The sequence below is a fragment of the Puccinia triticina genome, chromosome 12A (assembly GCF_026914185.1).
Source record: "Puccinia triticina chromosome 12A, complete sequence".
Taxonomy (NCBI): domain Eukaryota; kingdom Fungi; phylum Basidiomycota; class Pucciniomycetes; order Pucciniales; family Pucciniaceae; genus Puccinia; species Puccinia triticina.
The window spans coordinates 5,930,391-5,956,262 of NC_070569.1; the positions used below are offsets into that span (position 1 = coordinate 5,930,391).

General features: G+C 49.1%; 5 protein-coding genes across 5 annotated transcripts; 3 read left to right on the top strand and 2 right to left on the bottom strand.

The window, feature by feature from the left end:
- Positions 1–251: 251 nt before the first annotated feature.
- Positions 252–2,747, bottom strand: PtA15_12A582 (uncharacterized protein; the record flags this gene model as incomplete). Its single annotated transcript, XM_053162206.1, has 2 exons — positions 252–2,496; positions 2,632–2,747. The coding sequence occupies 2 exons, from the start codon at positions 2,745–2,747 to the stop codon at positions 252–254; spliced, it is 2,361 nt and encodes a 786-aa protein (XP_053026147.1).
- A 183-nt stretch (positions 2,748–2,930) lies between these two features.
- On the top strand, positions 2,931–5,074 carry PtA15_12A583 (uncharacterized protein; the record flags this gene model as incomplete). The annotated part of the gene is made up of 7 exons (XM_053162207.1): positions 2,931–3,007; positions 3,091–3,277; positions 3,367–3,449; positions 3,521–3,602; positions 3,659–3,723; positions 3,794–3,901; positions 3,955–5,074. 7 exons carry the CDS (start codon positions 2,931–2,933, stop codon positions 5,072–5,074), a joined length of 1,722 nt encoding a protein of 573 aa, XP_053026148.1.
- Positions 5,075–5,665: 591 nt separating this feature from the next.
- Positions 5,666–8,088, top strand: PtA15_12A584 (uncharacterized protein; the record flags this gene model as incomplete). Its single annotated transcript, XM_053162208.1, has 4 exons — positions 5,666–5,901; positions 6,019–6,284; positions 6,544–7,092; positions 7,187–8,088. 4 exons carry the CDS (start codon positions 5,666–5,668, stop codon positions 8,086–8,088), a joined length of 1,953 nt encoding a protein of 650 aa, XP_053026149.1.
- Positions 8,089–15,507: 7,419 nt separating this feature from the next.
- PtA15_12A585 (uncharacterized protein) lies at positions 15,508–15,759 on the top strand (the record flags this gene model as incomplete). Its single annotated transcript, XM_053162209.1, has 1 exon — positions 15,508–15,759. One exon carries the CDS (start codon positions 15,508–15,510, stop codon positions 15,757–15,759), a length of 252 nt encoding a protein of 83 aa, XP_053026150.1.
- A 2,554-nt stretch (positions 15,760–18,313) lies between these two features.
- On the bottom strand, positions 18,314–18,682 carry PtA15_12A586 (uncharacterized protein; the record flags this gene model as incomplete). Its single annotated transcript, XM_053162210.1, has 2 exons — positions 18,314–18,519; positions 18,616–18,682. 2 exons carry the CDS (start codon positions 18,680–18,682, stop codon positions 18,314–18,316), a joined length of 273 nt encoding a protein of 90 aa, XP_053026151.1.
- Between the last annotated feature and the right edge of the window lie 7,190 nt (positions 18,683–25,872).

Genomic DNA, 25,872 nt, shown 5'->3' on the forward strand with positions numbered 1-25,872 from the left:
GAATTTCAAGATATTTGGTGGATGATAGGCTCCTGTCAATGGCCACCAAATGGACAATTCCAAGTCCACAATGACCACCGAGTCGCCAAAACTGGGTTGTGTGGCAGTGGGTGTTTTGCGGCTGAAGTGAGTTCAATTTAAATAGAATATTTTGATTACAAGCAAGTCTTACAATCAAAGATCAGAGAAAAGCAGGAAAAGAGTGGAGAAGGAGTGTTTTTTTTTGTGGGAAGCGAGAGAAGGTCGCCGGTCTAACTGGATGAAATAGAGTCGTCTGCAACAAGCTGGGCCGTGGGAGATGTGCGGTCGGGACTAGGTTGATCGGAGGTCGCTTGGAGATCGAGATGTTGAGGTGTGTGTTTGTTGGGACCGGGCGTGACGAGGCTGTTCACGTTAGTGAGGTCTTGGGGCGTGGGTGTGATTTCTTGAGGGGTGGATGGTTTATCGTCCTGTGGTGGTTGGGCAGCTGGCGGGTGTTCGGGATCTTTGGGATCGAGTTGTTTCTGATCTTCCAGGTGGTGGTCAGCAGCAGGCTTTTCCAGAGGATCGGTGGGCTTGACAGCATCCTTAGGGTCGTGGGGAGGCGTGGGTGTGGTTTCTTGAGGGGTGGATGGTTTATCGTCCTGTGGTGGTTGGGCAGCTGGCGCGTGTCCGATATCGTTGTGATCGATTTGTTTCTGATCTTCCAGGTGGTGGTCAGCAGCAGGCTTTTCCAGAGGATTGGTGGGCTTGACAGCATCCGTAGGGTCTTGGGGAGGCGTGGGTGTGGTTTCTTGAGGAGTAGATGGTTTATCGTCCTGTGGTGGTTGGGCAGCTGGCGCATGTTCGATATCTTTGAGTTGCCTCTGATCTTCCAGGTGGTGGGGTGGATGAGTCTCAGCAGCAGGTTTTTCCGTGGGCGTGGCAGCATCCGATTTTTTCTGTGGGTGGTGGGTGGGCAAGATCTGGGCAAGCAGCCGTTCGGCCTGGTCGAGCAAGTCGAGGAAGCGCGGCTGAGGGGAGTGGATCTCGAGCTGCTGGTAGATGCCGACCCTGAGTGCGCGTTCGAGTGCTGGGAGGATGTTGCGGGTCCAGAGGAGGAGGAGCCGATGGGTGACCCGCCTGAGCCTGCAGGCCGACCGTTTCTCCTCGTCTCCCGTCTCCTCGCCCTCCTCTGGCTCGTGCTCCTCTGGCTGCGGGCACGCGGGCAGGATGTGGGCCAGGCTGCGGAGCTCGTCGGTGGCTGCGCACAGGGCGTCGAGCTGGGCCTGGGCGATCGGGGCGTAGGAGCCTGCGACGGGCAGGAGGCGCAGCTCGTTGAGGGCCGTCAGCTGGCTGTTGACGAAGCGGACGAGGGGCGGGAAGAGGCTGAGCCAGTCGGTGGCGAAGCTCTCCGCTCGTGGGAGGTCGAGTTGGGCTGGCTTGAGTTTGAGGAGCCGGCTGAGCGCGTCGGGGGAGAGCAGGGAGTGCTCTAGTCCGACGAAGGTGGGGTGGGTGGAGGATGGGAAGGGGTTGAGGGAGCGTCTTCGGAGCTGGAGTCCCCCGTTCCGGTTCAGTGGATGGGCTGCTGCTCCTGTGGGTGTGGGGGAGATGAGGGGCTTGAGATCGAGGGAGAGCTGGCGCAGGCCGAGGTGGATGCGTGCGCTGATGAGTTCCTCTAAGCGGCTGACGATCAGTGGGCAGACGGCGAGGGTGAAGTCGAATCCCCATTTGGCGAAGGCGGCGGCGCAGTAGGCCAGTTGGGTGAGGAGGGAGTTGAGGCTGGAGACGGAGAGGATGGAGCCTAGATGGGTTTGGAGGAGGGAGCTTTGGAGATCGAGGGCTTGGGTGAGGAAGCAGTTTAAGGAGGACTGGGGGTCGTCTAAGGAGTGGGGTGATGGGTGGTGTGATGGGGGGGTCGGGCAGCGGAGGGGATCGAGGAAGATGTGGTGGTAGATTGACAGGGAGTCCCCGACGAAGGCCCGCCACAGTTCGAGTGAGCGGCGTAGAAACTTGAGGTGCTCTTCGTCGGGCTGGGAGGTGGCTGCTGTTGTTGGTGGTGGTGGTGGTGGTGGTGGTGGTGGTGGTGATAGCTGGCGCAGGTTGTCGGCGAGGGCTTGCCACCTGGCTGTGAGGAAGGCTAGACGCAGTTCTGGCTCGGAGATGGGCTGGACGGTGATCTGGTGGTGGTTGGGTGGGTGTTGGAATGGGGTGGACAGGCTGCGGAGGATGTTGATGGTGGGGAGTGCGGTGGGCAGGCTGAGGAGGCTGGGCTGGCTGAGGCTGCTGAGGGACTGGTCGCGGAGTGCCTGGAGGGATCGGCTGACGGCTGCGTTGATGGTCTGGATGAGTGGGGTGTGGGTTGGCAGCTGGCTGAGTTTGCGTGCGAGGAGGATGGCCTGGCTGGGGAGCTGGTTGCTGATGGCTGTTGCGATGAGCTGGGGTGCCTCGACGAGGTTTTCGAATGTGCTGAGCTGGTCGAGGATGGCCCGTGCGGTGTTCCTGTGGGCGAGGATGGTGGTGGCGGGGTGTTCTGGGCTGGCAGCGAATGGGAGTGCATGGCGTGCGAGTGCGTCTGTGGCTGTGGTGAGCTGGGCGAGTGCGTGTTCGAGGGAGTGGTGTGCGCGGGCGATGTTGGATGCGGCGGTGTTGGCGGCGATGGCAGCCCTGAACTGGGTGGTGCAGAGCAGGGCGAGTTCGTGCTGGAGGGCGAGGTGGTGGGCCTGGAGCTGGCTGGGCAGCTGGCCGAGCTGGCCGAGCGAGTACTCGAGCAGCTTGCTCGAGTCCATCGAGTGCTGGGCTGGTCAGTGTGGTGCTGTGTGCTGTGCTGAGGCTGGGCTGGGATGGGGTTCGATGTCTGTGACAGCTGTGGCGTGTATGTGTATGTCACAGCAGAACATGTATAAATATGTACATATCTCTTCATTCACTCCCAGCCCCACTCCCCCCACTCCAGCCAGCCAGCGAACGAGATGGCAGCAGCACCAAAGAACACCTCAGCAGAACCACCCCCAGTCACATTCACCGACGACAGAACACCCTCAGCCAGGTAAGCACAACAAAACACACTGGAAAAAAGAAAAAAAAAAACTAGAAAACTGAAAAAAAAAAAAAAAACAACAACAACTCAAGACTCAACAGAGCCATCCAGTCCGCAAACACAAACCTCGTCAAACGCCTCCTCGCCGCAGAGCCAGCCATCGACCCCAGGAACCAGGACCCCGTGAGCAGGAAGACCAGCCTCATCCTCGCCACCGAACACGCCAACCTCGAGATCTGCAGGGTACTCATCCACGTCGACGCACAGCTCATCAGCCGAGTTGCGTACACTCATCAAATCAAAACAACAACAAAACACAACAAAAACTCACCAAACACACTCACTCACTCACTCACTCACTCACACAGGACCTCGAAAACAACACCGTCCTCCATCTCGCCGCCGCCAACGCACTCGATGACATCATCACCCTCTACCACTCCCACTATCCGTACGTCCGCCTCCCTGCCCATCCACCACCACCAGCCCACACACTGAAATCCCCCCCCCCCCCCCCCCCAGCTTCGTACTGGACTGGGCTAACTCCGAAGGAATGACCGCACTCCATGTCGCCTCCCAGAGGGGGCACGAGTCCACCGTCTCCGTAGGCCATCCCACCATCCACTCCAGACAAGCCCACGCGCTCATATAAACCATTAGCTACTCTTGGACTTCCAAGCAGACGTCGAACTAACCGACAACGAGGGCAACACCTGCCTCCACTAGTTCAGTCCCATCACGTCCATCATCCATAAAAATACAAAAAACAACTAACCTTCCCTCTCCTCTCATCAGTGCGGCTGCATGGGGCCATCTCAAAATCGTACTCCTGCTCATCGACCGCGGAAGCCCCTTCTGGGCCAAAAACAACCAAACCTTCACGGCCTCCGATTACGCCTTCTCGTGCGTGCTCCTCATCCCACATCATCACTCTCACACTAAGTCTTTCTCCTCAGTTTCTCAATCCAATCCGCCCTCCAGGAATCAGCCAGAGCACACTTCGAGTCCAAAAAACAGCAGCGCCATCAGCGCCAGCACAGGGACCGCGACAAGGAGCGCAACCAACGCACCCCAGCTGCCATCCCCCCGGATACTACACAGCCCCGTCCCAGCCGACTCGGCCTAAAAGACTCTCACAGCTCCACAAGCACACGCTCAACCACCACCACCAACAACAACAACAATACCCCACAAATCCTCAGCGCCCCCATGATCCCCAAGATCTCAACCTCCCCAACCACCTCGATCACCCATCATCCCCCACCCCCACCGATCCTACCCAGCGCACTCTCCCCCTCAACCAGCTCCAAACCGCTGACCAGTCCAACCAACTCCGTCGCCACGGCCCGCACGGTATCCTATCTGATCTCGAAAGACTTGGAAGCCATCCAAGATTTCCGCACCCGAAGCATCTCGCTTGCGAATACCACCACCACCACCACCACTCCTACCAACAACAATTCCGTCAACCCTCAACACTCGGGGCCGTCTTCTGCGCCCCTGGTACCTGAATCGCCAACCACCTCTAGCTTCAGTAACTCACGACTGCTGCCTCTCCAGCTCGTCTCCGCCGCTGCATCCGCCAGCTCCAAATCCTCCGGCCCCTCCTTGCGCCCCCGGAGTAGCACCGGCAACCTGAGCAACCACGCCAATCCAGACGGCACCAGCCGCACCCGCGCGGGGAGCACGGACTCGGAGACCGGCGTGATCATCGCCGGTCCGGGTATCCGCGAAGGCCTCTCGCGCCTCCGATACCTCAAAAGCGGGCCGAGCTCGAACGCTTCGAGTATAAGCGCCCCCAATACCAACAACTACACTAGCACATCCTCCGCCTCCGCCCCCGGAACCACACCCTCCACCGCCGGCCTCGCCTCCAGGCCGGCCCATCTCGCCCTCGACACCGTCCCCGGAAGCCCCGCCCTCTCCGGCTCCTCCTCCTCCCAACTCTCTACGCCTACCTCTAAACTCTCAACCCCCTCCAACACCTCCGCCTCAACCACCAAACTCCCAACACCCATCAACCATCCTCGCTCGACTACTCCCACCAAGACCTCAACCACTGCCGCTGCTTCCTAAATTCACCCTTCCAACTCCCATTTGCCATTTGTATTCCTATTCGCAGTCTCGCTGGCTGGTCTGGTTTTTTTTTTTTTTTTTTTTTCTCTTCCCCGTTCACTCTTGTGATCACATGTGAGAAGATATGCTTTTTTTGCTTGCGTTTCGTTGTTGATATTAATCGGGTTAGACATTTATACATAGAGAGCCTCTTCCCGCTTCTTTTGGTAAACATTTTTGTTTCTTTGTATGATGTATTCCACTGTGTGGTTTGTTCGACCTTTCCCTTGTCTCATTTCGTCACATATGTATATACATGACACATCCTCTTTTTTTTTTTTGTGTAAACCTGAACGACTCATCGTGGCTGTTCGTCGTATTCTGTCTGGCTTGGCTGGATCATCATCATCCTCGCCTTCGACGCCGTTGCTGCTGTTTTGGCCGATTCGACCTGGTGTCAACATGACATACTGTTTTGACGGATTCGACCTGGTGTGGCTTGATCAACATGATCCTTGGCACTTGCCTTCGGCGCCGTTGCTACTGTTTTGGCGGAGACGACCTACTTCATGACACACTTCTTGTGACGGGACCTCGTCTCGTCAGGGTGGCATGGCTCACTCCTCCCCCCCCCAGACCAAAGTTGGGGTCGGAGCGAACAACCATGCAAGACCGATTAAACCTGCTGTTCCTATACCAATCACCAAACTTGTTCCTCCGATCACGCCGCGCTTCTTGGAGGCTCTTGTGCTCCTCGTAGAGACCCTTCGGCAAGTTAGCACCGTCTCAGGGACCACACCCTTGGCCCACTTCTTGGGATTCAGTTTGCACGAGCTCAACAACTTCGAGTTTTTGATTCATCATATCATTATTATAAGTCACTTGCTAACACAAAAAATTGCCCAGCTAACTCTTTAGACTACGTATCTCAAGTCAGCGTCTACACTCTATCAAGAGGCTACCAGTTCAAATCACAAGATGCATATCTTCCAGCCACGTGTGGTGTTCCTCATAATTTGCGGCTTGGGAGCTTTGGAATCAGTGGAGAGCGTCGGCAACACCCCAGGTGTTTCTGCAACAGAGTTGAGGCAGACTATCAACAAGGAAGAAATAACGAACACGGCCCCTCCTGTCGGAAGCTTACCGCGTGGAGGGCAACTAGGCGGCACATTGAAACGCACTCGGGAAATCGTGCCAGGAAGCACTACAGACCTACGTCCTTCTTGCAAACGTAAGAATAACTGTCGATGAATGTTGTACACACTCAATCAATTCCCCGCCTGAAGCTCTATCAATGGACCCCGCTTGCTGACTCTTTTCACCCACTCATCTTTTGCTTGGTCTTTTCCACACACACACACACACACAAGGTCCCCTTCTAAATCTAAATGAAAAACCGCCAATGGAAAGCGGTCAGTATAGCGTCTTATAGGTATCAAGTCTTGATATTTTGATTCTGAAGCCATTGCATAAATTTTGTGTGGATCCAGAGTCGCTGGAAGAGATCCGGGATTCTCACTACAAGACTATAAGCAATTGGATGCGTTGGGATAGTATGCTCTCAAGAATTCAACGCGGTGCGAGTAAGGAGAAAGAACTTGAATCGGTCGTAAAAAACTATATGATTCCATTGATTTCAAGCCTGTTTCAAAAGAGAATCAAAGAGCTTGAGGCAGACAGCAAGGGTCTACCAGCTGCTACCACTTCACAGTCAAGTTACGAGGGACGCCTTGAGCATATGATAGATATCTTCAAAATCTGGGCCCTTTATCACGAGGACGCGAATCAAACTTCAAGAATGAAAGAAGGATGTGATCTGCTGATGGATTTCTTCGTTGACGTGCAAAAGTATCAAATCATACCCAACGACCAGCTGTCTATATTCTTGAACGGCGGCAAAGGGAAGGAATTGGTATTGACTTATGTCATGGGTAGATTCCCTGCCGGTCAAAACAATCTAGTTCCGTATCTGAACTTGAATCTGAAACAAAGCCTGGAGAAAGGTCCTTCCACAAGAAAAATGTCAGACCTTTTGAAGCGTAAGTAGAACCTCCTATTTATTTCAGATCTGAATTCTTCATCAGCTCTGCTTTTAAAACTAATCATGCCTCGACATAATTTGGATACACCCAGTCTTGAACAAGGACACTTGGAAACACATTGAGTTTGACTATCTCAAGGCCCAGCTCTCAAAAAAAGAGCAAATTGCTGCATCCATATCACCAGATCTAGTCCAAATCAAGTCTATTTTCCTGGAAAAAGCATCCCCGCACATGAAGCTATCCATGGCTGAAGTAGAGGAATTATTGGAGAAACTGATGACATGCATATCAAAAATCAAGGTATCCAGGCAAGATTACAGATTTTATGAGGGTTACTATTCTCAATTCAAGGATCTATACAACATGATGACCTTTCTTGTGGATACAAATCGAGATAAAATTTCCGTTGAATTCATCAAGAATAGCAAGAATTTCAGAAGAATGCATGCATTTGAAGAAACTGCCGGGCTGATATCAAGTGTGATGCACTGCTTACATATCAGATTGGAAGGCCTACAAAAAAATCAAAGACACAAACCTGAGATTGATGTCTTGGCTGATATGAATGAAAATTGGAAATCTGTAAGGTTTCAAGCAAGGGACTTTGGAAAAACAATTGAAAACAAGTTTCCAAACTTGGAAAAGTCAAGTCAGCTGTTGGAATTTGTAGAAGCCAAAATGAAGCCAGTTTCTTCAGGAGAATTGTTGGCCCCAGAAGACAAAACCAGAGTAGAATATTCAGTTCAGAAATCCAAATACCAGCTCAAAAGATTATGGGTTAGCTTGAGTATGTTAAAAGATGAAGCAAATGAATTTGAACAAACTTTCAGTCAGTCACTTAGGATTTTGGCCCTCTACCCGTTTACAGTGGTCTCTGAAATGGAGAAGAAATGGGGAAGGAAGATTGAAGTGCACAAGGCGCTGAAAAACATAAGGAATAATATTGATGAAGTTGACCAACCTTCAACAATCAGTACTTTGACTTCACTATGACTTTCATCACTGTTCATATAACCACAAAAGCCCCATTTTTTCATGATTTTCTCAGACCTATAGTACATCTATCTCTTCAAATTCTCTAATTTAATTTTCATATATACAGATAAACTTTGGGTACTTGCAGTATGGTGCTAAATATTGCATGAGATTTATTTTTCCCTAAAATCTTAAGCTGCGATTTTGGCTGGCAGATGTCACTTTCAATTTATCAACACAAAATTATAATAACTTGGGTGGACCAAGAAAATTGAAAGATGCTTTCATTGTTGCAGAAGCTCAGGCCACAGACTTGAAGTCATGGGATTGGCTACAGGGGTGGAAAATAAGTTCTCAAGAATGAATCACCACAGGGGATCTGTGGCACTCTCTGGAGAGTGCCATACCGTGATTTCTTTACATAACTCTTGTCAAACTCAACTATGGAGGCATGTATCATACAAGCTTGATTTCTGTGAATCCTGTCTTCAAATCATTCTCAAGTGACTTTGAGTAAGCTTGTTTTAGTTAAAAGTAAGGCGTACAAAAATGATGGCTGCATTTAGACCCATTTGGATTGCTGAGACAGAAGATAGAAATGACCAGAAGGGAGGGAGAACTTCATTTAACATGAGAAGAAAGGGATGAATTATTTTGTTGCTTCAGAAAATTTTTAATTTTGGTTTTTTAATCACCCAATAAATTCACCTGGACCACGTCTCACCTGAAAATAGCCAGTCAACTCACAGCACATGTCATTTGATTTTTCATTTGATGTGAAAATCCAATTCTAGTGTCTCTGTTCTTGATGAGGTAGTCAGGGAGTGTTTGATGTTCACAATACTGAGATCTAAACACGTAGAGCGCAAGAACAAGGTTTTTTTCAATTCCAGAGAGATGAGGAAATTACAAAAGGAAGATTGACCACTTAATGTTGAAGTGGTCATCTGCCAACATCTTTGGATTAGCCAGATGTTTGGGGTGATGATGGGATTCCAAGCCCCAAGCTAACACTTTTGCTTGTCATGCTGATCCAATGACCTTTCCCACCTCCAATTTCATCAGGCACACTTGAACATGCTAAAAAATCTTGCCACAAGAATCACACACAGAACGTGCCCCATGCAGGGGAAGGCTAAAAAATGATGCTGGTCAAGGTATACACCACGGGTGAAGTTCTTCGAAATGATTTTGGTTGGAAACCAATGTCATTTTGAGGTGTCTGCCTGCAAGGGGGACCGTTGTCAGATGGTCGGCATTTCCACTGGAATTTTTCTGGAAATCTACTGGAGGCATATCCAAAAATATCACAGATTGCCAACCCCCTTCTGAATTGCTTTTAAATGCTATTCAAAATGGTTCCGGACTGTGGCGGGTGGTGATTGGCTCAAAATGAGGACCAAGCAAATCACCCAGCCAAAAGGGGGGCTTGAACCAGCACCATGTTGCTGGTCCACCCATACTGGAGCTCCTTCACCACTTATATGCCAGACAAGCCGCACGGTGTATGGTGTAAATTATGTATATGAGCCTGCATCTGTGAGGCTTGATCAGTCATGTACAAAAATGATCCGGGGAAAATCCAGGAAAAATACTGGAATGAAATTCCAGTCTGTATTTCCTGGAATGCAGTCAAAACCTTTTTGACTTTGTTCTGATGCAAACCTTTTTTTTTGTGCTTAGGTTTAACCCAAATTGTGATTGGAATGATTCCGGTCCTTGAACCATACCAGAAGCATTCCAATTGGCTTTTGTTTTTTTGACCATACCGGACACATTCCAATTGGCTTTTTGTCTTTGCCACCGTCTAGTTTTTTTTAGTGGATTAAAACTCCAGAAGTCCACCCGTGGTTTAGCTGCAGAATTCCCCACAGGCCCTCTGCTGCGGACTTGTGAACGTCAAAGGCTTTGTGACAATGTCCACCCTGATGTTTGCGCAAACACCAGGGTGGACATAAGAAATCTCTGACCAATTGTGAGCCTGAGTCTCTATAGTGACAGCAGGACACAAGAAAATTGGGGGCAATATTTGGATTTCTTGGGATAAAGAAACTACAAATATAAGAGAGAGAGAGAAAGAGAGAAAGAGACTGAGCAGATTCAAGATTAAGCAGATATTCAAGGTTATTCTGGTGGGAATGCACGTCCACTGGCAATGCTACCTCGAAGAGTGCTTCCAAGCTGTGCTAGAGAGTGCAACAGCCTCCTCTCACCAAAGAAACGTGGAGGGCTTCTGGATTAGACAAGTTTAATCCAGCCGCAATTTTTTAGCTTCCTTCTGGATAGTCAAGGTTCTTTAAAGGTAAACCTATTTGGTTTGTTTCTTACAAAAACCACAGAAAAAGAATGATGTTTAGCAGGGGCAGCCCTGTGATCAAGGATAAGGCAAAGGCCAGCAAAAGAAGAGCAAATCAAGCAGACACAGAGTTGCACCTCTGAGATAAACAAGGTTCAGTGAAAGAGGTTACTTACTGTCAATATCCTAGGCGCCTGTGACGGAAGGTATACTGGGAGCGTGGTAATCTCTTTGGTGGTGATCCTGGGGTTATCTGGGGTGTGGTTCTGGTGTGCTGAAGTCTGTAGATCTGCCTCAGGCAAGGGGGATCCTGACTACAAAAATTTTCACAGTTTGCTTATGTAATTTCCATATTTACATGTGGTTTGGTGCGCCTGGTAGCGCTGACACGTCACAACTGCGCATGCGCACTACAACTCAATAACTCAGGGAAGGAGTAGAGTTACAAAGAATTGGTAAGGTCAAAATAATGTTATCTCTAAAGATGAAAAAAGATATGAAGTAATTCATATGTAAAAAGTAGAAAAAGGCAGACTTTAGGTCAGCTGAGTTGACTCTAAGGCTGACACCAAGCCCCTACACTGACAATTTTGCTTGTGCTGATCCAATGATCTTGCACAACCCCACTGGCACCAAAAATGTGCATGCTCAAAACATGTCAAGCAATCTTCCCAAAACAATCATGCACACCCCATGCCCCATGCAGGGGAAGGCCAAACAATCATGCTGGTCAAGGTATAGCTGCCGAATTCCCAGCAGGCCCTCTGCTGCGGACTTGTGAAAGGCTATGTGACAATTTCCACCCTGATGGTTGCGCAAACATCAGGGTGGACATCAGACATCACTCACCAAGCCCCCACGCTAACACTTTTGCTCATGCTGATCAATGACCTTGCACATCAACCATAAAATTAGACAGGCTCATGACATGTCAAGCCATGATCATGCCATCACCATCATGCACAGGCCCAGCCTCCTGCCACCGAAATTTGATATTCAGATCAGATATATTTTGCACTACAGGAATTGCGGTGAAAAACACAGCACAATTAGAGAAGAAAACCTAATATACATGCTTATGAGCCCAGAGGGTGAGGTAGAAGCACTCCTTGAGGTGCCAATTGGCCTGGCATTGCCAGCTGATGAATCTCCTGAGTTATGATGGATGGCAGGGTTGGTTGTAACTTGATTAGAATTGCAGAGTGCTTGAAGTTTCTCTGAGAGTTTTTCAAGACTGTATGCTGTGAATTTAGAGATTCTTTGCTGCTCAAATACACTTATGGTTTTCCAATACTGTGGGCTGTAGCAATCAAGAACTTTGAGGCACCACCTGGACCCCTTTTGTTATTCTCATTACACAATGGGCCCGCCCACTCTGACATTATAGTGCAACCAAGCCATGTAGGTAAAAAGAATCAACAACCCCTTACAATCCATGCTTCAGGCACATCAGTCTCTATATCTAAAAACAGCATCCAGACTGAATTGGAAACCTTGCACCAAGCAACCTGACAGGCTGGTCAGTTTTTATGTACCCTTGAGGAATGATTGGTGTAGGGAGACATGACCATCTGAGTGTATGGGCATCCAAGCAAGCGTTTAATGCCCATCTCTTCCAGCCAGAAGTGCGGAAAAATTATACCTGTGAATCTTTGGTAATTCTTGTCAAACGGTCAGAGCATTCAGACATGTTGTATGAAGTTGCATAACATGGTTTACAGATAAACACTAGTTCAAAATAAACAATGACTGAGCTTTTGATCAGTTCAACATATTTTAGGTTACATTCAAACTCCTCATGGGGTTGAAAGTAAAACAGAGGTTATGGGTGATATGAAATATACACCAGTACATACCTCAGATGAAACTACAGCCAGGAACTCTTTGGAGAGTGCCACAGATTCCTCCCTGGTCAGGTGAATATGAAAGAAAGGAAAGGAAAAGTGTGAAAATTGTCCAATTTAATGCAAATTGCTCTAGAGAATGTCAATGGGTACACAGCACTGCTTGAGGGGTACCTCTTGCACCTGCGGCACACCCACGCAGAGGTGCCGGGTGTGGTCCTAGGTACATGGTTTTGTCCCAGGAAGCGGTGCAGTACCCAGGTACTGCCACAAGTACCACCCACTACCTATTATGTTCCCGCAGCCGGGTAGTGTGTGACACGTGAAAGGCATACAAATTTCATCAAAACAGGAACAGATGTCCACAATTGCTACATATGTATACCCTGGCTTTGCACACCCCCTGTTGCTCCTCAACCAACCAGCAATAAAGATGGCTTGCACCCACAAAAGAGGAAAACCCCAATCATCTTGAACATCTCCAACCCAAGATAATCTGGAAGAAGAAAAAAATCTGAGCCAACCTGTTAGCACAGAAGACAACATCAACACTCCAACCAGCACTAAGTAGAGATGGCCTCGCGGTACCGGTTTGGGGGTACCTGGTACCGCCTGGAGGGTACCCTCTGGTGCGCCGGCGCACCAGCCCAGAGGTACCAGGTGCGGTACCAGGTGCCTGCTTTGGGGGTAAAAAACTGAAGACACCCAGGTGTACCGTTGGCTAGGGAATGCCTTCGGGTACCCGCCGCACCCGCCGCGCACCCACCAGGCGGTGCCGGATGCGGTGTTGGGTGTCAGCTTTTGGTGAAAAAACGGGTGTGTACCCGGGTACCCGCCTCCTGCACCCGCGCAGCCAGCCAGACGGGGAAGTTGGGACCTTGCCCTCCCAAGCCAACCAACTCCTTCCTGATCTCCACTTTGGTACCTGGTACCTCACCCCGGTCGGTCAATGCGGCGTTGTCTTCTGGCCAGGGCGCTGTGGAGCTGGGTGTCCCCTGGCGGCGTTGTCGGTGGATTCCCAGCTCTGACCAGGGCCCCTGCCTGCAGAGGACTCGCTCGCTCGTCTTCCCCGCCCCGCTGAGCCTCATCCTTGGCGACTACGCCTCCGTCACCCTCGCCGTCCCCGCCAACAACCGCAAGCCAATCAGCCACACCCTCGCCGATTGCTGGCCTCCTCGCCTGCACCAACGCCCCCTCGCCCCTGCCCCACCCCTTGCTGAAAGCCGCCTGGCATTCAAGACCCCCGGCCTCGCCGGAACACACAAAGTCGCCCGCAACGCCGTTCTCGGGCACCTGTGGGACTTGTTGAGTACGCCCCCCGCTGCCTTCTCTTCCCCCACCCTTACCTTCTGTAGAAGCTGATTTTAAACCTGCGTGTTCCTTTGCACTCTTGCCTCTCCTCAAAGCTGTCTCTTACCAAGCCTAGTGTTCGCCCGAAAAGAGTCTACAACGCGGAGGTACCCCTGGTACCCCCATAAGGTACCGCTGGTATCCTGTCAGGCGGTACCAGGTGCGGTACCAGGTCTCTGTTTTTCAGAAAAAACGACCCGGTACCCCGGTCCTGCAAGGGTACCCGGGTCCCATGGGGCCATCTCTAGCACTAAGCCACCACCTGGAGCAATTCAGCTTGGAATGAGCATGATTGCTTATCCATGCAAATTGTAAGCTGTTTAGATTTGTATCAGTTGGTTCCCATCTTAACTGAAATTCAGATTCAGATGTGGCACAAACCGGGGACTCCTCTTGCAGCAATCTGAACAAACATGCCTTGATCTGCATTTGCAAACACCAGGAGACAAACTCAACTCAATAATTGGCAGCTCTAGGAATTACAGGCATAGGTGAAATCCAACCAAAGGAGGTAAGCCCAAGTTTTCATGTCTTGAGGTCAGAAAGATGACCATAGAAATTTGTAGGTTCCACAACTATTTAAAATATTGTGAAACAAGGTGGCTAAGGTTTTGGTGGTTTTCCTTTGTAGTAAATCTGCCATATCATACCCACAGTGCACATCCCATTCCTGAGTTGTGCTTTTCAGGATTCAGGCTTGGTCTCCGAGCTAAGAGCATCCGCATTGGTCGCGGATTAAGGAAGGATTAGCATAACTAATCCCACTTGGCAACCACATAGGGTCCGATTAAGTTGGACTAAACTCCTCCTGGGAGTACGATTTGGGGTAAGCGGGAGTAACTTTACTCCTCAATAATACTAGGAGTAAACCAAATTGAATATTCAAAAATCACTGGATCAAGCTGAAGAGTAACTCTACAGCCATCTCAACAGTGGTCATCTTCACCACGGACACAGCCACATCAGCCTACCGTCTACGCAATGCCCAATGCAACTGCTCCAAACAGTTCAGCCCCACCCCCAGTACCTGCCTCTCCCACCACTCCCGCAGGCGCGACTACTAGTAAAAATAAACAAGCTTGCAATTTCACCCCAGAGGAAGACAAGCAGCTTGCGAAAAGCTGGGTTTGGGTTTCTGAAGACCCTATCAGATCTAATAATCAGAAGGCAAGCAATTTTTGGGCTTGGTTCCTTAAAGAATTCACCCAGTTCAGCCCGGGACCTTGCCGTGATACTACTGGTCGAACAAGCAGGCAAGCAGTCTGGCAAATATTGGCCACTTGATAAAATAAGCTAATTTTTGTTTCTGATTTATTAAACAGGTGGAAATTGTTGCAAAAAGCTTTCCTCAAGTTCTGCACCCTGCACAATTGCATAGAGAAAAACCCCGCCTCAGGCTCTTCCCCCGAGGATTGGATTATGCATGCACGCCAGCAGTACTACAATCAAGAAAACAAGCATTTTGTTTTTGATTGGCCGTGGCACCTCTTGAGGCATGTGCGCAAGTTCATGGCCCTTGCCAAGAAACCAAGGACTGGCCGAGCTCCCCAAAGTCAATCTTCTCGATTGATCCAGCCAGACATAACCCAATCTCAAATGGGGTCTCAACACAATGACCAAAATGGCCATTTGTCTCAACCCAATTGTAAAGATACAACCAATGAGAGCCCCATGAAATCAAAGGGTTGGGATTGACCCATGGGTGTTGAAACCGCAAAAAAGTTAGAGGCTGAAGAACTGTATAAACGGAAAAAGATTAAATTGCTTGAATTAGCTCACAATGACTTGATGAAACAGTTGGAAGAAGCAAAACGTGGAAATGACATACAAGCTGAGCTAATTGAGATTGACCAACGCAAAACCAATCTTACTTGCATAATTCAGAATGTCAATGACTGCCTGGACAAAGTCTCCCGAGAGTATCTGTTGTCTGAGAAGAAAATGATCATGGAAGAAAGACAAAAGGCTATTGCGGCTGCCAACAAGCAACCATCAGTCCAACTCCCAGCTCCTCATCAGTCTGCAGCATCTTACAAAACTCCATCAAGACGTCCCGCAGCAGATCTTCAAAACTGTGAAGAAAATGAGGACCGAACTAGCAATGACGACTCCTCCAATGGAGAAGACCTTGCAAATCCAACTCAAAATCAAGACAGTAGCCCCTCCCAACTTCTACCACTTGATCCCCTTTTGATATAACTCAATGCACGCACTTTGACAGGGTTTTTTTATCCACTTTTTTCCCTGTTGTGATCTGTTGGCTTTCTCTTTTTCCTATTTCATGTTTTTTTGGATAGATCTTTTCTATCTCATGTTTGTTAAATGAATATTTTGATATTGCATGTTGAATCAGAGTGCTCTGCACTTGCGGGCTCAGGAGGAGGGCAAGCCCGGAAATGGACTAAGTTTTATGTAGCTTTTTGCACTTCAAATTGCAAATATCACCCACCCAAATTGCCTGTTAAAGCTTTTGTTGCCCAAAAAGTATTTTTCATTGCCCAAAAGCACAGGCATCACAAAATAAAACAAAAAAACACAGGAAGAATAAAATCGGGAAGCAAGAATTTCATCCCAATTGATGAAGCCTTCCTTCCAAGATGAGTCCCACAAGTTACTAATGAGATTTTTGGCAGGTTGTGATGTATCAACTCCGATTGCATTTCAATGCTGCGCATACGTTGATCCCGTATTGAGTAAGGCTCAGGTTGTCATGGAGGAAGAATTTTTGTTGACACCAGGAGTGGAGGGTATGATTTTGGCACTGAACAAGATCCAACAATCATGTTGTGAATAATCACACATGTTGTCATGATTGAATTTAAATTGTTTGGGTCCCAGCTCATAGCTGGGGCACTCAGAATTTGGAACTGGCCTTGAAGCGCCCCAAACGTCCTCTCAATTATATCTTTTTGAACTGATTCTTGCCGTTTTGTGAAAAGTTTAGTTGCTCGATCTTGCGCGACTAGAGATTTAGACTGAATTAAAGTAGCCCATGGGTAGTAGATGCCATTGACAAGGTAGTAAGGCATGTTATAGATATTGCCATTGACTTCAAATTTAACACCCCAAGATGTGCCTGCTAGCGCCAATTTGAAGAGGGGTGATTGGTCCAAGTTTCCAACACATTTTTTTTGTTCAGAGCTCCGCACAAACCAAAAAAAGAGTGCCAGATCCAGGTATCAGCGGTTGCAACTGCTTCTAGAACCATAGTTGGGGCCTTCTCTTTTTCCTGTGAACTGACCACTAAGGGATGTTGGACAATTCTTCCATTCCCAATGCATGCAATCTAGGCTGCCGATACATCCAGGGAAACCTCTAGCAGTGTTCTGTTGAATTATGCTTATATTCATTATACAGTATGCTTCAAACATAACACTAGCAATCTTGTATATAGTCTATACTAGATTGCTGTAGGCGTTTCTCTCCTCAGTGAATCAGAATCATCTCTTTCCTCACTCCTGAGTGTCACTAGACTTCACGTCTGTGAACTTCAGTGTTCATCTCCTGTCACCCTCAACACGTTCTCGGCCAGTATTCTCTTGAGATCTTCTTTGTTTGGAGTGCGTAAGTAGGTCAGACCATATGTCTCTTGAATTGCAGTGCAAAACTCTACCATATTTTGTTGGGCTGTTGTCTCTCCAAGTCTGCAGTACTCATTGGTCTCATTGAGCAGAATTCCATAAGCCAACTGTTGAATGACTGCTGTTAGTTTTTGATGAGGAATCAAGCCTAGTTTCCCGGTGCAATCCTGCAGAGAGAGATTGAAGGGCAAGAACCTTCAGTATTGCCACTGTTTTTCAGTTTAAAAAGTGAAAAACGGGTCCACCGGCTTTTGAACAAAGTAATGGTATCATGCAGTAAGGTCTGTTAGAATACGCAAAAATAGTCCCTTCTCCATGCGGTAACGGTGAGAAAAATCCTGAGGGCCGTAGCGCAAGTCCTCATTGAAATAGTTGTTCATGAGGTTTTTGTGATGTTCAAGATGACCCCAGTCCTTGTTGGGCTGACAAGTGATCTTCATCTTGGTTGATGCTTGGGCTTTGTCCTTGGAGTCACTAGAGTTCAAATAATCCATATTGCCTTTGTTCAGGAGCTCTTGGGTTGTTTGGCAGGTATAAAGGATGTGCCGTTGTGTATTGAAGTCTTCATCGTTGAACAGGAGTCTTGGCACCATTGTTGTGGAGTCAAATTGATCCAATGCGGGGGAACAGAGCTGCTCAAGGAGTAGCCAGTCATTAAAGATTTTACACCGTACCGATGCGCGTGACGGGTAGGATTAGCGCTAATCTGGTATTAAGCTAATCTACTCCAACCCTAGTTACTCCTGCACCAATGTGGATGCTCTTACTCCTAACCCTCCTTCAGAGGCTCGCGCTTCGCGCGAGGGGCGCCAGCCTGCCAACTCAGAAGGAAGGACTGACTAAGTTCGGAAGCCTTGTGCCATCCAGCCAACCAAGGCCGCCCAGCGCAAAGACAACCGCACAAGGGCACCACCGCCTCCCCCTGCGTCGCATTCAACCCATTCCTGCATTTGAACCCCACCGACCCCGAGGGAGCCCGCGAGGGCCCCAATGGGCTGCCAGATGGATGACCCACTGATCTTGACACCAACTCAGCAGCTATACTCCAATGTTGGCGCCCGGCCGGTCGCCGAGGATCTATTATCGCGGTATGAATTGGTGAGTTGGCCGCAGCGACCCCCCGCAACCTATGCCCTCCCCGCCGGCCAAAGGCCTCCGCCCTTCCACTGTTATCACCCTTGCTGACGCTGCTCATCCCGAGGGGCTGATCGGTCAGATGCCGGAAGCGGACCAATCAGGCTTAGTGACAGCTCATTGGGGTCCTCGCGGGCTCCCTTGGGGTCGGTGGGGTTCAAGTGCAGCAATGGGTTGAATGCGACGCGGGGGGAGGCAGGGGTGCCCTCGTGCCATTGTCTTCGCGCTGGGCGGCCTTGATCGGCTGGATGGCACAAGGCTTCAGGCTAACACGGCAGGGGGAAACAGGCCGAGGGAGGGGGGGGGGGGCAGGGGGAAGAGGTTCATGGAATTGGCTTACATTCATTGTCTGGGGTACCGAGCCGGCGGCGGTTTGAGGGCGTGGCAGTGCTTGGGTCGAAGGACATGGCGAGGGATGGGATGGCTGGATCGGCCAGGAGAGCAGGGGGGCGTGGGATTCTTGCAGGACCCAGGCGGATGTTTCTGGCACCCCGGCGGGGGACACTTGCCCTATGCCGCAGCATTAGGGCTTAGGTAGCCCTAATGCTGCGGCATGGCCCGCTCTGCGGTCGCTTGCTGACCCTGCCCTGCCGGGCCCGCGGGGCCCACGGCCCCGGGCGCCTGGCCCAGCTCTCGCTTGATCTCAGAGTCCCACCTCCCTCTAACTTATCAAAGTCCCTCCCTATGCGGGAGGTCGGAGTTCGGAGTTCGGGTGGTGGTACAGGAGATATCTCATTTGGGTGGAGCTTAAGTTTGGCTGGTGGCGAAGCCACCCCTCCGGGACTTAGGCCTAATGTGGGGGTCATGGCGCGTAGGTCACCCACCAAAAAGTGGCAGAAATGCAGTCTTTGAGTTTTGCAGCCTGTAGTTTCAACACTGGCCATTCCAGCTACCGGAACTTAGAAGCTCCTCCATGGCGCCAATTTTTAGAGCTCTCCCCTCCATCAACCCAATGAAACATTATTTTTTAGTTTTTTTTCAAAGAAACTTTGACTCCCAAAACAACTCTGGGACAACTCAGCTATGTGTATAATCTTCTTTTTTTTGTTTGGCCTTTTTTCCTCTCCTTTTTTTTTTTTTGATCACCTGATGTGTATTAATTAAACGGTTTTCATTATCCCCTCTCTCTCTCCAACTTCCTATTATTACGATTCTGAACGGATCACCCTGTTGACCCTGCAACACTCAAAAACCATTTACAAAACTCTCTGAACACCTCACTATACAAACATAAATACTTGTGTCTATTCTCTGGAAAACAACCAGATGTTGTCATCCTCAACAAAGACAACCTCTGAGTTAAACAAACTCTTGCAGATCTCCGATCTCCTTGAGAAGCTGCACTGGGAACCAAAGAGCTACATGTCACATTTTTTGAACACCCAATCGGCCACCTCAGTTTTCAAACGGCGATTATGGGCATTGGAAGGCTGGCCCAGTACAAGGCGGCTGTTGGAATCAATCAAGAGGGTTGTTAGCAAGCATAACCCCGGGAAACTGCTTTGGGAAGAATTTATATGGGACAAGGTAGTGTGCTTGATTGCATCCTGCTCTCACTGGTAACCTTCCACGAACTGATATAATTTGTTTCTATTTACAGGCTCTTTTAATTGTGCACAGGGAAAAACCAAAGGTTGGAGCTTTCCCGTGTGGGGCATATTATAGCTTGAAGTACTGCGACAAGGCATTTTTTACAGAGAATTTGTGTGTTCAACGTTCCCATGCTGTGTTTCAATCAATGCTGTTTCTTTACAATCTACTTATGGGGAAGCTAGAAAGGCCAACCAATGAAATTGCTGACAAGGATATCAGTGAGTCTGCGCAACCCACAGGCTCATAAATATGCATCAGCTCTCAGGCAGTTGGTTCAAGCGTAAAGCGGAAACTCTGCTCCTCTATTTTTCAGCCACGTCAGCAACAGACGGAGTGCCCAAGCAAACCAATCAAACCCAAACCTCATCAAGGTTAGTAGGCATGCTGGGATTTGTCGGAATACAGATTCCGCTGCGCAAAGCACCAAGAGGCATAGGGGAGGAACAAGCTTTGATGCACTGCAACGTAAGCCACAGAGTTTCATCCCTCTAGACACAAGCCACAGATTGTTGACCCAGTCATATCATCCCCTCTACTCCAGGTGAAACAAGCAACAAGACTCCTCGGGGGCAATACTCAAACGCAGAACCAGGCAACGTCAGGGCAGCCGCAGGTCTCAAACATTCAACCCTGTGAGTATTTAAGAGATTGACTTGAGCAAAGAGTTGAAGCACCAGACTAACCATTGTGCACTCAAACAGATCGCTCTCTCATAGAATAACCAACAACCCAACCAGCCTAGACTCTTGTATTAGTTCACCAAACAACGCGTAAGTCCATTAACAAGCGCGCAGTTTCCGCTCATGACATGAATCAAGGAAACTGACACAGATGTTGCTCCATAGCCCTAACAGGACTTAAGCCTTGTTGTGATAACAGAAATCTGTATCAGCAAGTGTGCAGAAACTCAGAGGTAGATAAAATCCTTCATCAGGCGCAAAGACTATTGCCACAGCACACTGACTTTGCGCACGCGCTATGATCTCAAAGTGCTCCCATCTCTTGTTTCTAGCCAATCCCAATTTCCCAACCTTCTTTCTCCTTTCATCTCAGGCTTTGTGCTCCATCCTCATTTATTTCATTCAGCTCAGAAGTACAGCCACATTGCCTGCTCTTAGGTGAATATCATTCTCATCAAAATAGTTTCATTCACTTCAATCAAATACAAAACTTCTTTTTCTATTGTACATATTTGTTCTCAGGTTTCTGATCAAAGAAATACATTCTTAGTTGTCTCAATTCTTAGAGGATTGTCATAGCTAGGATAGCAATGCTGACCGGAGTTTTTCTCTGTGATACAGCATGCCAGCTTCCAATGCCAACCAAGACCGTTGTGGTGGTCTAAATGGTAGTCAGCTTCAGATCCAAACTTCAAGATCAGCCCTCAAGAAAACCACCCTCAAGGCTCAAGATTCTCTCAGATCCTCCTTCTCCCTTTTCCCCACTCTCCTCTTTCTCACTTTTGCTCTTTCTTGGTCCTAACACAGATCTGTCTGTGGGTTTATTCCTAGTTGTTGTCTTGTTCTGGTTTTTGTTTCTTCCTTGTCTTTTGTCATGTTTATCTCCATTTCTCCTGGTTCCTCTCTTATTTCTTATGTTTCTTGTTGGTTTCATGTTTTATCTCTTTGTTCTATTTCTCTGCTTCTTTTCCTCTTTGTGTTGTCTGTTTCTTTTCTTTTCTCCTTTGTCTGTGTTGTGTGCGCGCGCATGGCGCGCGAGGAGATGATGACATGTCTGTGACAGGCCTCCAGGAATCCAAGTTCCGGGCGAACTTGGAGGATAGGAGGCCATAGCATCTGCTCTGATCCAAGGCGGCTATCAAGAAATCTATCCAATCCTCAATTCTTTTCCGATTCTGAGCGCAATACAACCGCCAACGAAGATCCAACCTTTGTTGTACCCCCAAAACCACTTCCCCCCCCCCCAGCTATCACTTCGAATCCTTACGACTCATCCGGACCATCCGTGAGGGCAGTCACTCGACACCTTTTCCCCTCCCAGCGCTGCCGCCGGCCTAGCACCGAGCGGAGCTCCATATTTGGTCCCCCGAGCCGGGATCGAACCAGCGACCTCAAGATTTACAGTCTCGCACTGTGGTTTTGAGGCCGTTTGGCGGTTATAAATTTCTTTTTTTTTTCCTTCTTCTTTTGGTTCCCATCCGTTCGAATCTTAGAATCCTAGCTGAACGGGGCTTTGATTCTCTTCCAAATCAATTCTCAAGCATTTGCGACAGGAGGCGCGGATCCCTTTGAGGCGCCAACGGTGCCTCAGAGCACATCCCATCCATCCATCGCCGTCGATCTTGTCTCAGGATTCAGTCTAGTCCGCGTTTTAGGATCAAGACGTTTCTGGTCCTCGATCCTTCTTTCTTTTCTTTTTTTAGGTGTTCAGCGGCGGGGCATTAAGGTTGTAAAAGTAAGTCCCCACCAAATCAGTTGCACCTCCGAAGTCTCTACATCGTCATCAAAACATCACCGCCACGCTGTGAGCCGCCTTTGTCCGTCAAATTCTTTTCCCAGATCCAAGCCGGACGTTGTCTGGCCGGAGGCCAGCTCGGATGGTCAAAATCGACAATGAGGATCGTGACCTTGAATTCGACGGTACAAATGTTGAGGTGTTTCTCGATGCATACCAAACGGCGGCTAAAGAAGACGGCGCATCAGAATTTGACATGGCCTATCAGCTCGCGTGCTTCATTTCGACGTACGATGTTCTAGATGTGGTCGAGACCCTCGGTGGATTCGAGGATCACGACTGGGCGAAGCTCAAAGCATCAATGCTTGCTCACTGGGGTCGAGCTGACGTATCTCGGTTCTTGCGTCAAGATCTTGAAGCTCTAGTGCAGACGTGGTCCGCTAAAGGAGGAATTTCTTCAGTTCACGACTACCAGATCTTTCGGCAGTCCTGGGATCCGATTCAGTCATCCCTGCTTAGGAACAATCAGATCGGTACCGTCGAAGAGATCAAAACCGACTTCTATCTCGCCTTCTCTGTTGGCATTCAGGAGCAGATCCGCACTGAGCTCATCAGGCAGAAGATCAGGATCACAACGCGCGATCGTCGTTTTCAGCTCCCCGTTTTTGAGAAGCTCAGCGAAGCCGTTGACAAGGTCATGCAGAAGCTGGAAGACGACCATTATCTCAAGGAGTTCTCTGGTCTATCCAAACGTTCGGCAGTCGCGGACAACAGCTCGGGAACGCTGCAATCCTCAAAGCGGCGCTGTGAGATGGAGCCCTCGGATTTTCAAGTTCCTCAAGATCCTATGTCATATCCCAATTGCCCCGTTCGCCGCGTCAACATCGTACAGTTCACGCTTCAGGATCTACAGTTTCTAGCCCGTTCGTGGTTGGAAGAAGAAGGCCGCTCATTTGCTGAGGATTGTCCAGCCTTTCGTCGATCTTGGGATTCACTTGTTGCTGCGCTAGTCGGAAAGTTTCTTTATATTGACACCCTTGAAGAAGTGAAGAGCTTATGTTATGAAACATTCTCTCTGATTGCCCAACCTCCATTGCCGAGCTCACCCGAACCGGTACATACAGCAAGACTTTCCTCAACTCAGTGTGGAGATGCGGTCTTAGAGCGAACGACTGAAGATTCTAGAGAAGCTGGATTCGCGTTTGCCAAACGCCTTTCGTGGTCGGACTCACCCGCTCCCCCGTCAGAAGTTCTCGTCGCCCAAGAGATCAAGAAGCCTATTTCAGATCATAAGCCTCCCTCAGTCATCACAGCCGATCCCTTTTCTCGAGCCAATCAATCGGACCCGTCTCAAACGCGAGAAAAAAATCACAAGACTTCAGATGTTCTCCCTGTGCCTTGTCCCCCGGGTCTCGGACCTTTTGAGGATCCCACGCGAGATGAAAATCTAGAGTCCTCCGACCTTCCCTGTGTTTCCTTTCCTCCAGGCCTTAGGCCATATAAGGAGCTTGCGCGTACGGGCTCAGATTCAGAAGAAGAATACATGGACGTCGAGACCAATCTTGTTCAGGGATCAACTGGAGAGCTGCATTCGGCGAAAGGACTGTCTTTCAACTTGATCCTGTCGTGTAATCCTCCTGTCTTCCAGTCGGAAGCTGGCCTCACTCAAGAAATCTCCGTCAACACGCTAGATTTTTTTTCTCAATCCGATCAACACAATCCCTTGCAGAAGCAAGATGAGAATCCCCTGTCTTCGGAACCTTCTTCTGTTACTCCACCTACGGAGGGCATAGCCTTTTCCCCTGAGCTTTGCGATCAATTGGTTGAAGAACTAAGTCCAGCTACACGCTCTACGTTTGAGCTAATTTTGAGGCACTCTGTCAGTTTTCACTCGATATCATCAAGGACACGCCCGCTAGCCGACAAAGAACTGAAGACCGCTGGTGTTGGGAAGAGAATCCTTCCTCCGGATTGTGCCGAGCTTCATATCAAAATGAGTCTAATAATTGACAGCTTTGGTCAATCACCTCACTTTTCAGATCATCGAATCAACTCAAGCGGTTTTTTACTTCCTCTCGTTTCGCATGGTGAGGCCGATCCTGGACTTGCATGGAGCCGAACCGGAGGAGGTTCCAATTCCCTTCTGAAATCCGAAGATCGCCTCCGAAATGAGGGTAAACTACCTTTACTTCAGCTGGAGCGCGGTCGAGGAGGTTTAATTTTAGCGGAGGGGGAGAGACTAGAAGTAAGTTCTCTCCTTAGTATGCGCCTCCGGGTAGATACCCATCACGTCGCCAAAACTCTACAATCTGCCACTTTTGTGAGCCGTACCCGGTTGCCCTTTTGCGTTTTCAGTTTCATTTCATTACGGTCGACTATTCTCGATCATCGGAAAAGGACGGCGCGGGCTTTTCCATGTCAAGTTGGCAACGGGCTGGAAGCGTTGAAGGATTCATTTGTTACGCTAGTGGGAGAATTCAACGCTCTAGCCTTTGTTTTTGATTCCCAACTGGATCCTCTTCTTTTCCTCGGTTCCCTTCCTCAAGCTAATTCAGGAGAGTGTTTAGTTTTCAAGATTCCTCATGCACCCAATTTTGATTCTAGTCGACCTCTGTGCCATGAAGTTGCTTCTCTCCAGCATTCACTACCTTCTGTCACGCTCAAGACTGGCTGTGGAGGTTTCAAGTCTGGAAATCTTTTCGCTCGATCTCTGCCCTCTGTCCATGAGTCAAATGAAGGACGCGCGGACGTCCGATCCGAGCCTTTTGATTGATCAATTGCAGAGCGGACAGACCATCCAAACGATCTGGGTAGCAGCTCTCAAATGATCTCCAAGCTTGAAGCCTCTCTCCAAAGCGTTCGAGCCTATTCGGATCACACCTTATCATCTTCTCAAAGGACTGATCATCGAAAGATTGCGAACATCACTAGAAGCAAAAACAAGAATGTTTCCTTTTGCGCGACAATCCGACCCATTGCTCCTTGTCCGATCAGCCAGCCCCGCCAGCTTGCAGAGCCCTTGGTTTGGCTTCAAGAACTGCAATTTTCTAACAATTCAAAGCCGCTCCACACACCTGAAGATTACCTCCGAAATGAGGTTAAACTACTGTTGTATCATCTCAAGCAGGATTTGACTCCGGTTTCGTCTCAGGATCCTCGTATGAATGGAATCAAGACGTTTCAGGATTCCAGCGCTGGCTTTTTGTTTCACAATCATGTTTTGGCTCAATCTCGTCTCCGCAATGAGAATAAACTACCTTCCGACTCTCGTCTCCGCGACGAGAATAAACTAGTCTCGTCTTTGAAGACCCTCCGCAATGAGGTTAAACTAGGCTTGTCTGCAGAGACCCTCCGCAATGAGGCTAAACTTCCGAGCCTCCGCGACGAGGATAAACTAATGATCCTCCGCAATGAGGTGAAACTACCTCTCCCAAAAATAGGAACTCGAGCGCAGGAGGAGGAGTTTGGTATGCCGCGGAGGAAGGAGGAACTAGAAGTAAGTTCTCTCCATGTGTGCACCTCCGGGCTAGATGCCACTCTGTCAAAAACCCTACGACCTGCCACACTCGTGAGAACCTGGCAGGACCCT